Genomic DNA, 11,205 nt, shown 5'->3' with positions numbered 1-11,205 from the left:
AGGAGAAAAATGGTTCAGGTCTTCAGGGTTCCGGTGCTTCCTGTATGGTTGTGAGACTTGGCCGCTAACCAGTGACTTAAGGTGAGGACTGGATGTCGTTGGTGCCAGGTCTCCTCAGAGGATTCTTGGGTACCACTGGAATGACTTTGTGTCAGATAAGCTGTTATTATAGAGGGTCTCTGATGAGGAGCATCTTCCATCGTGAAGGAACATCAGTGAAGATATTTTGTTAATGTGGCACGATTGTCTGTGTGATCCAGCATGCATTTGCCTCAGTGTTGATGACCCCATCAGCTGGACACACCCACATTTCACATGGCTGTGGCAGACAGAAGGTTGGGGATGGACCTGTTGTGTCCCGAAACCATGACCTGCAGATGCTCCAATCACAGGCACGGAAACTTGTACAGTAGTGTTCAGAATAATAGTAGTGCTATGTGACTAAAAAGATTAATCCAGGTTTTGAGTATATTTCTTATTGTTACATGGGAAACAAGGTACCAGTAGATTCAGTAGATTCTCACAAATCCAACAAGACCAAGCATTCATGATATGCACACTCTTAAGGCTATGAAATTGGGCTATTAGTAAAAAAAAAAAGTAGAAAAAGGGGGTGTTCACAATAATAGTAGTGTGGCATTCAGTCAGTGAGTTTGTCAATTTTGTGGAACAAACAGGTGTGAATCAGGTGTCCCCTATTTAAGGATGAAGCCAGCACCTGTTGAACATGCTTTTCTCTTTGAAAGCCTGAGGAAAATGGGACGTTCAAGACATTGTTCAGAAGAACAGTGTAGTTTGACTAAAAAGTTGATTGGAGAGGGGAAAACTTATACGCAGGTGCAAAAAAGTGTAGGCTGTTCATCTACAATGATCTCCAATGCTTTAAAATGGACCAAAAAAAACAAAAAAGATGCATGGAAGAAAACGGAAAACAACCATCAAAATGGATAGAAGAATAACCAGAATGGCAAAGGCTCACCCATAGATCAGCTCCAGGATGATCAAAGACAGTCTGGAGTTACCTGTAAGTGCTGTGACAGTTAGACGCCTGTGTGAAGCTAATTTATTTGCAAGAATCCCCTGCAAAGTCCCTCTGTTAAATAAAAGACGTGCAGAAGAGATTACAATTTGCCAAAGAACACATCAACTGGCCTAAAGAGAAATGGCGGAAATTTTGTGGACTGATGAGAGTAAAATTGTTCTTTTTGGGTCCAAGGGCCGCAGAGAGTTTGTGAGACGACCCCCAAACTCTGAATTCAAGCCACAGTTCACAGTGAAGCATGGTGGTGCAAGCATCATGATATGGGCATGTTTCTCCTACTGTGGTGTTGGGCCTATATATCGCATACCAGGTATCAGGATCAGTTTGGATATGTTAAAATACTTGAGGTCATGTTGCCTTATGCTGAAGAGGACATGCCCTTGAAATGGGTGTTTAAACAAGACAATGACCGCAAGCACACTAGTAAACGAGCAAAATCTTGGTTCCAAACCAACAAAATTAATGCCTCGCAGATGTGAAGAAATCATGAAAAACTGTTGTTATACAACTAAATACTAGTTTAGTGATTCACAGGATTGCTAAAAAAGCAGTTTGAACACAATACGACCCCTGGAAATAATTATGGAATCACCAGCCTCGGAGGATGTTCATTCAGTTGTTTAATTTTGTAGAAAAAAAGCAGATCACAGACATGACACAAAACTAAAGTCATTTCAAATGGCAACTTTCTGGCTTTAAGAAACACTATAAGAAATCAGGAAAAATAAGTGTGGCAGTCAGTAACGGTTACTTTTTAGACCAAGCAGAGGGAAAAAAATATGGACTCACTCAATTCTGAGGAATAAATTATGGAATCACCCTGTAAATTTTCATCCCCAAAACTAACACCTGCATCAAATCAGATCTGCTCGTTAGTCTGCATCTAAAAAGGAGTGATCACACCTTGGAGAGCTGTTGCACCAAGTGGACTGACATGAATCATGGCTCCAACACGAGAGATGTCAATTGAAACAAAGGAGAGGATTATCAAATTCTTAAAAGAGCGTAAATCATCACGCAATGTTGCAAAAGATGTTGGTTGTTCACAGTCAGCTGTGTAAACTCTGGACCAAATACAAACAACATGGGAAGGTTGTTAAAGGCAAACATACTGGTAGACCAAGGAAGACATCAATGCGTCAAGACAGAAAACTTAAAGCAATATGTCTTAAAAATTGAAAATGCACAACAAAACATGAGGAACGAATGGGAGGAAACTGGAGTCAACGTCTGTGACTGAACTGTAAGAAACCGCCTAAAGGAAATGGGATTTACATACAGAAAAGCTAAACGAAAGCCATCATTAACACCTAAACAGAAAAAAACAAGGTTACAATGGGCTAAGGAAAAGCAATCGTGGACTGTGGATGACTGGATGAAAGTCATATTCAGTGATGAATCTTGAATCTGCATTGGGCAAGGTGATGATGCTGGAACTTTTGTTTGGTGCCGTTCACAATGAGATTTATAAAGATGACTGCCTGAAGAGAACATGTAAATTTCCACAGTCATTGATGATATGGGGCTGCATGTCAGGTAAAGGCACTGGGGAGATGGCTGTCATTACATCATCAATAAATGCACAGGTTTACGTTGATATTTTTGACACTTTTCTTATCCCATCAATTGAAAGGATGTTTGGGGATGATGAAATCATTTTTCAAGATGATAATGCATCTTACCATAGAGCAAAAACTGTGAAAACATTCCTTGCAAAAAGACACATAGGTTCAATGTCATGGCCTGCAAATAGTCCAGATCTTAATCCAATTGAAAATCTTTGGTGGAAGTTGAAGAAAATGGTCCATGACAAGGCTCCAACCTGCAAAGCTGATCTGGCAACAGCAATCAGAGAAAGTTGGAGCCAGATTGATGAAGAGTACTGTTTGTCACTCATTAAGTCCATGCCTCAGAGACTGTAAGCTGTTATTAAAGCCAGAGGTGGTGCAACAAAATACTAGTGATGTGTTGGAGCGTTCTTTTGTTTTCATGATTCCATAATTTTTTCCTCAGAATTGAGTGATTCCATATTTTTTTCCCTCTGCTTGGTCTAAAAAGTAACCGTTACTGACTGCCACAAATTTTTTTCCTCATTTCTTATAGTGTTTTTTAAAGCCAGAAAGTTGCCATTTGAAATGACTTTAGTTTTGTGTCATGTCTATGATCTGCTTTTTTTCCACAAAATTAAACAACTGAATGAACATCCTCCGAGGCTGGTGATTCCATAATTTTTGCCAGGGGTTGTAGTTTTGAGTTTGTAGCATCAACAGCAGATGCTACTATTATTGTGAACACCCCCTTTTCTACTTTTTTTTTTACTAATAGCCCAGTTTCATAGCCTTAAGAGTGTGCATATCATGAATGCTTGGTCTTGTTGGATTTGTGAGAATCTACTGGTACCTTGTTTCCCATGTAACAATAAGAAATATACTCAAAACCTGAATTAATCTTTTTAGTCACATAGCACTACTATTATTCTGAACACTACTGTAACTGCCCTGGAAAATCTTGGCTTCATTAACCTTTTCTGTTTCTTAATAACTGATTTGACTAAATTCGGACACTTAAATCTTGACAATGGGGGGGGGGGGAAACAGTCAGCTGTTTGATCACCTTTGGACTTTTTAAAAGTACTGAATTTCCTTCACCACCCATCAGATCTGCATGTAGTTCCCCTAAATTTCAAGCTGGCCGTCTGCACTGGAGTCACATCCTCATGATTTGCTTTGAACTGTCCTGTTCTCTGACAGAATGCCGTTGATGTCCACATGTTAAACTATATGATATACTCCACTTCATAATTTAGAGAAATTTGACAGCATTTTAACTGCAAAATTATGTGAAGTGGAGCCGTTTTTTGTCGGAGCAAAAAATTGTTATTGAGGAGAAAAACTCTGAACCTCAATCTCTGTGCAGAGACGTTGTGATGCTGATGTTTGGGGGGGTGGGGGGGTGTCTCTTCCACCTTAGAGCACAATCGGATGCAGAAAGCCGGTTCCAGAAATGTAAATGTGTTTCTAATGCTGTAATTAATTTTATTATTTAAACTAATTTATAGATTCTGATGATCTGGTAAAGTAGCACAAAGACAGAAGTTTGATCGCTTAATTCCGTCACTGTAGGTAGAGCTTGTGTTTGTGAGATTTTTTTTTTTTTTTTTTTGCTGTGACTGAAGGTGGTCGGTTAGTCACACTTCATGGATGGAATCAGGAGGAAATGTGCCTATTTTTAACGTAACTTCCCGTCATGCTGGTGTTGACCTGCTAACCTTCAATATTCCATTAAAGAAAGAAAAAGAAAGCACAGTTTTAAATGTCTGTCATCACATTTACGTGTACGCGTCATCACCTCCAAAACATCTGAGAACCTACGCACTTTACAGTCTTATATAAAGTGTACCTTAAATAAAATAAAAGATGAAACATTAATGATTTTTTTTTTTTTTAAGTGTTGCTTGAATAAGTTGCCCTGACACACACACACGGTTGACACGACGACCAAACCGGTCGGATCAACTTGAGTCTAGTTTTGGTTCTATTTTTCAGAGTGAGTCATAAGAGAAAATGTTCAACCTCATCAAGTCAGGAGCTGCTAATTTGCCAGAACAGTTTCAGACACTCAGCTTTTACATAACACCGCTGATGTGTAGCATAGCTTAAAAATCCAAAAACAAAAGCATTTTTAAGGATTTATACGTAGTTGCTCCCGTAACAGTGTTTGTAATTTTGCCTCTATGTACCACCACCATGGGATTAAGATGTTTTAGCACTGTAGACTTTTAGCTTTAATTTCCTTTCTTTATTTATTTAAAAGAGACAACACATATTAATGAACACATTACAGTGTAAATATGTCAGATTATAGCCATCGGCTAAATTCAAAAGGTTTAAGAAAGTTAGATTGATAACCATAAATAACTGGAAAAATTTAATTCATAATTTTTTTATTTGTTTTTTTAAATACACAAATCACTTTTACAGCCAGATTTCTTGAGACAAATCAGGCGATGGATAAAGTAAGGTTTTCATGTCATTGAGTGCATCTTAAACGTAATTTACGTCAGTCCTTCATACGTACAAACATATACGGTAAAGCTGAGTGGAATCCTGACTGTGCCAGGACACTGGTCAAGGATGGCACCAAGGCCAAGACAGGGGGTACAGCTGCCGCCTTCTTTCTTTGCCGGTGACTGGAGCGTGTGCAGAGCACAATGTTTTTTTAGTTTTTTTTTTTTAGAAATTTAACTAAACACTAGCAACAGCAAAGTTCAAGCAACATGATCGCGTTTCCCATTGAGAGATGCGACTACCAAGTTTCAGCATCTCATGGTAACTAATTCCAGTTGTCGTGACGGATGGATGCGTCCTGCTAAATAGTGCCATATCATTTATGTTTTTAATCCAATATTGCTGTAATGTTTTTTTTTTTTGTTTGTTTCATAAGGTTTAACAATCTCTCTTACACCATCCACATGTACCATGCCATGTATTTAAGAATGTCAGGTGAGTCTTTCTGTAAGTCATGTGGTCTATAATAGTGGAAAAAGTTTCCATTCCAGTTTTTGAATTGCCTGAAAAACAATCTCATGTTTTTGTAAAAACTTTTGTTTGCATTTTTTCCTCATATACACATTTTCATTAAGTTTTTCAATTCACTACATCAAATTGCACAATACAGAGTAATTGATGTCTAATATATATTCAGTGAATTGGAAATGTTCATGTAACCATCATGAATAATGAAAACTTTAAACAAGAGTCATCAGGGGATGACATAAGTTAGGGGTTTTATGTGATGAAATAAACAGAAGATGGAAACAATTTTTGATGAAAATCCGTATACAAACGCTGGTTTTGTCGCACTGAATTTCACTGCAGTACATGTACAGTATAAATTACTGCACCACATTTAAAAATTTCATTGATTGTAAATATTTTAATTGCAGGAATAGAATTATTGGACACGCACCTGAGCACTGGATGTTCTGTCACTGGTGTCAGGAGCTCAGCACCCTCCCCTTATTTGGTACAAGTGCTGTGGGCTTTGGGGCTCGCCGGGGCTCTTCTGGACCCGGGCAGATTAGTCCATTTAGTATTAATTTGGTGACGTTTCTTCATCTAGCAGTGTTCTTCCAAGGTTTTGTTGATGAAATCTGAACTTAACATGCAGAGAGCTTTATCATGGAGTTCAACCTTGCAAATTTACAGTTTTGCTTTTGTGCCGTAAACGTCCACCTCCCGCTCTAACACGTCCACTTAAACCTATTTTTTACACCACTGTCAATGTCTTTAACACTGTCTTCGTCCTCTCTCTCTGTAACTTTGGTCATGCTACAAACGCAGCTCCACAGACCAAAACTTGCAGAAAACCAAAATGTCCACATCCAGGTAGTCTCAGTGACTGTAGATTTACAGAGCTTCTGATTGGCTGAAAGTTCGCTGTTGTAAAAAAGTAACCAATGACATCGCACGTTTTAGCTTGCAGTTTCAGCAATGTGATTCCGTGCATGAGGAAAGGTTTAATAAGCACGGCTGGCCCCGTGCACCTCCCCCCAACTTTTCTCAATGGATTTATGCTGATCTCAGAAATGGGCCAGAAATCCAGAAAAAGTCGGAAATCCACAGATCTACGAAAGATTCTCATCCCTACTTACAGTTGTGAATAATTCAGACTGTATTTCACAACTGTATTCAAATAATACAGTTGTGAAAAATCACAAGCGATCACACAATGATACTCCCCACTCTGCCATACATGTATTATTATTATTATGTATAATATTTCACAGTGTTTGTAGTTTAGTTATTGATGATTAGTGAAGTAAACAAGCATTTGACTAATTTATTTAAAAAACAATTTATTCTCACAAAAAGACAATTATAGTGAATGAAATATGAAATTCTTAAATATAAAACTTGTTTGTGATGCATTAGTGAGAAAAAAAAAAAAATTCTTTGCATTGTGTTACATGTTTCGGGTCGGTTGTACTGACAATTGTAGCACTCGAGTACTGGTGACGTCCAGGAATATTTCAGTAAAAACAGTGACGCCAAGGTTGATCTAGTTTTTCTGGGTTCATGACACAGATTGGTGCTGCAAAGAGGAAAGAAGGTTTTGTCCAGTCTTAGTTTGAGTGAGTGTCTCAGCTTTTCGGTCGTTGCAGGAGGCCGCGGATCCTGCGGACCAGAGCCTGGATGAAGGTGTAGCGGGATCGAACCTGGCTGTATAAACTCTCCACGTCCAGCAGCTTCCTTTGGAGAGCCTCCCCGAAAGCTGCCATCATGTCACGCTGCAGCTGCGCTCGCAAAATAAAAACAACATGAGTGACAGTATTGTATCAATACGGAAACAAATAACGACTAGCGCAAAGTGATATTTTTGCCAGACGGCGGGTAACACATGTTCCATACCTGGTCAATCTCTAGCTGGCTGACCCGGGACAGACTTTGACCACGCCCTGCACCTGCCTGTAACCCGCCTAAAAGGTCTGAAGAAGAAAAACAAAGCAATTACTTTGTCAACGCGCATATTGAGGTCGGTAGACCTATTTTTAAATTTCCACAGTATAAACTGAGCTACACTGACTCAAAAGTGCATCTTTTCTCACCATCAGTGGGGCGTGGCCTGTACATGTCGACTCCAGGCAGCAGGGAGTCCTTGGGGTCATAGAGCACGCAGTACAGCAGATAGTACTCTAGGTGGCGCCACAACACAAACAAAGAGGTTTCAATAACATCTGCGGAACAAGAGGGTCAAGGAGTTTTTAATCTCTCCGGCAAATCAAATGTAGACTTCACGACACATAATCTGCTCATCTTTTAGCGTTTGTCCTTCTAGTCTTTGAGAGGATACAGAAGCACAGAGCCAGCAGCTTGGCTCTGTTGTTGATGAGCTGCACCAGTCGTCTCTTGGCCAGTAAATTCCTCTGGACTGAGGAGAGTTTCTCCACCCCTCCTGGACCTGACACCAGGCCCTGGCACAACTACACAAAACACGACACCTTGAAACAGGAAGTAACACGTGTAGGTGGCATTTAAAAACAAAAGAATGGAACTCCGTAAGAGCACGGCGCTCCTCTGGTGGCACCTCTTTAAGCTCCTCTGGGGGCAGCTGATCCAGATTCTGCAGTTTGCCAAGATTCTGTACGTGGCTTTGGTGGAAACGGAAGAAATCAGCTGCAGTGTTCTTCAGCAGATACAGAACCAGACCCAGGTTGGGGGTTCGTGATAAAGCCACCGACGATAGCGTGGACAACAGCTCTTAAAAAACAAGGTTTCAGTCACATAATGCTAAAATGGAAAATTACACCAATATGAATAAATGTTGCCAGAGCTGCAGGTTTGTAAAGTATTGTGTGGAACATTAATTGTGTGTGTTCTGTAGCACACAAACAATTCTGTCGACTCTGCTGCCTGTGGTACATGTGAATGAGTCACAGTTGCACCAGTATTTGGCTGCTCAGTTATTTTAATGCCAAGCTACAATTTAAGCTAAAAGAAAAGGTTTTTTGAGTGAGGGCTCAGTGATTTAAATAAATAAAATAAATGAGTTAATCTCTACTCCCTTCTTGTTGATTAAGTGAATTTAAGATTACCATTTTTATTCATAAGATTTTTTTTATTTCACAAGATAAAAACAAATAAATAATATCACATTGACTCATGGAAGGATGAGATTTTCCCCCCCACCACTAAGATCTCACCCCAGTAATGAACCCTGTATTGTGTGCCAATATGTGATGTGACCCTGAATTAAAGTCTTGTTCTTGGCAGACCTGCGCGACCTGCTTCTCTGCCGGCAGGCTCACTGGCTGATGGGCTGAACAGGCAGATGCTGAACTGGGCGTGGGTGGAGCTCTGCAGCAGGAGGGTGTGGCAGTACTCCATGATGTTAGCGCAGATCTGCAGACCGACAAAATGTAAAATGACCACACAGACACGTCTCCCCACTTCCCATCGTGGTAAGTTATTATTGTGTTAAGGTGAATCAAACACTGAAGATATATCTGCTGTTCTGGATCCTGGAGGCACCACTGTCGATGTTATTTTGGGCACTCATGACTGGTAAAATGGCCCCAATCGCGACTTGACTGGCAGGCACATGGTTATGACAAGAACAGTCAGGTGATGCAATTTTCAAAGGAAGCTCTGAGAAACCGCACAAAGAAAAGTAAGTCCCTTCAGCTGCTCCCTTGTTTGCACTCTGGGTCACCACAGCAAATCCAAGGTGGATCTGCATGTTGAATTGCCACAGGTTTTACGCCGGATGCCCTTCCTGACGCAACTCCACATTACATGGAGAAATGTGGCAGGGGTGGGATTTGAACCCAGAACCTTCTGCACTGAAACCAAGCGCATAAGAAAAGCTGCTACAAATATTCACGCGCTTCCTGAACCTGGCTCATTAAATAAAAGAATTTTAACGTGGACAGGACAGGCTTTATTGTGAAACAGGAAATGCTGCGAAGCACAGAAGACTGAGGTGTTGTTTAGCTTTACATGCTAATTACTATTAACATTCCGCGGAAGTCCACATAAGACAGCTTCAGTCGTTTGGCTCCTCTTGCTGACTCCACCCCCTAAGTGACCCAGCCATTAATTTAATTGTAAAAGTGAATATCAGTCATTGCTGACTGGCTGAGAGCCCCTATGGTGACCTGGTAGCCACACAAGTACGGTGACGTAGGAGGAGAAAATAATTTTTGCCGTCTTCATTACCATGTACCAGAAGATTTAAAACAAAAACAACTCGAATGCTTTAAGCTTTTTGTCACTCAACAACTGTCAGTTCCCAGTAGTAATCTGCAGCACCCTCTAATGAACACAAAAGTGTGTTGCGTCCAACTCCTGTGGAGATCTCACAGACTGGAGGCGAGCTGAAGAAGACTGAGGTGTCCTTTAGGGATGTGAATCGTACAACAACTCACGATTCAATTCGATTCCTGGGGTGACGATTCGATTCAGAATCGATTTTCGATTCAAAGAGCTCTGAGAAATAGTTATATTACTTAAAAATGTTTATGTTTAAGAAAATGCAGCTTTACAAGGTTAATCAAGTGATTCTAAAGATGTAAATTTACTTATCTGCTTTGCTCGTTCAGAGTTGGCTGGCAGTTTAGCGACGCGCTGGTCAGTAGTCAGCAGATACCACTGCTCCCCTCTTTTAGCTCCGGGTGTTAGCGTAGCATGTGGGCTTGCGGATTTGAAGTGTTTCCGAAGTACTTGACTTTCATTTTGCAGATTTTGCACACTGCATAAGTCATGTCAAGCTCCTTCTTACACAGCAAATAATAAAATCCAAAATGCGCCCAAACATTTACCTTCAGCAAAGACGGTGCTGGTTGAATTAGCCCTTCGTCTGCCATGCTAAGCTGCAGCTCACGAATGTCTGAAGCACTCCAGACCCTCCCCTCGCGGGGACGCTGTAGTACGGAAGCCGTTGCCTGACAAACAGTACACGCAGCGAGTAAGCAAGAAAATGTTTTACAAAATGCTTTTTAAAGATCGATTCTTGGACATTTTGAATCGATTCAGAATCATAAAATCGCTTTTTACATATGAACTGTCGGCGTTTAGCAGGGGTTCATGTGCACATGCAGCACAGAGGTGCATCATTCTCATCAGCGAGTGAAAAAGCATGAACAACAAAAAAGCTTGAACTTTTATCCTGTAACAGAGCTGTGTGTGACTCAGCTTCCTTTAAGAACGGCTTCTTTTTATGTGAAAAAACAAAAATGCACTCTGCTGCATCCTCGGTAATGTGTTTGTGTGTCAAGAGGCGCAAACTAAAATACTGAGTTGTCTGGAAACAGAATGTTCAGTCATTTCACTTCACAGTAACTAATAATTTCTAATTTAGTTTCTACTGTGTATTGGTTCTCTATTATTCGGTACTCAAACAGCAGCGGCGCCCTCTCTCGCTGCTGCGCATCTTTCAATTCCTCACTTTTCCCGATGTTTTCCACGCACCTGTTGCATGGCAACCTCCATCTCTTCCCGGCGTTCCGTGGACTCTCCGGATTCGGCCGCTTCTACCCGCTTTAGTAACCTCTCCCGCTCATTTCCCACCAGACGCCCGAGCAGCGACAGACACAGACGCTAGCAAACAACACACATCTGTTAACTGCAGAAGTCACACACATTGAACGGCAACCGAAGCTGCTG

At 40.8% G+C, this 11,205-nt stretch overlaps 1 protein-coding gene across 2 annotated transcripts in view; it reads right to left on the bottom strand.

Annotated features, from left to right (window-relative positions):
• Positions 1-6,877: 6,877 nt before the first annotated feature.
• The window catches only part of nup205 (nucleoporin 205), a 52,785-nt gene continuing 48,457 nt past the window's right edge, over positions 6,878-11,205 (bottom strand). The window contains exons 36-42 of one of the 2 annotated variants that reach the window (XM_034177060.1): positions 11,011-11,139; positions 8,817-8,943; positions 8,129-8,301; positions 7,895-8,024; positions 7,650-7,778; positions 7,453-7,529; positions 6,878-7,337 (exon numbers count right to left, since the gene is read on the bottom strand). In XM_034177060.1, the coding sequence (XP_034032951.1) occupies positions 7,185-7,337; positions 7,453-7,529; positions 7,650-7,778; positions 7,895-8,024; positions 8,129-8,301; positions 8,817-8,943; positions 11,011-11,139 (918 nt within the window). In that variant the 3' untranslated portion in view covers positions 6,878-7,184. Of the gene's footprint in view, positions 7,338-7,452; positions 7,530-7,649; positions 7,779-7,894; positions 8,025-8,128; positions 8,302-8,805; positions 8,944-11,010; positions 11,140-11,205 lie in introns of those variants that run through there. The other variant, XR_004562318.1, reaches the window with a different exon arrangement.

Source organism: Thalassophryne amazonica, chromosome 8 (assembly GCF_902500255.1).
Source record: "Thalassophryne amazonica chromosome 8, fThaAma1.1, whole genome shotgun sequence".
Classification (NCBI taxonomy): Eukaryota; Metazoa; Chordata; class Actinopteri; order Batrachoidiformes; family Batrachoididae; genus Thalassophryne; species Thalassophryne amazonica.
The sequence above is the reverse complement of the archived record's forward strand: the minus strand, read 5'-3'. Positions and strand labels throughout refer to the sequence as shown.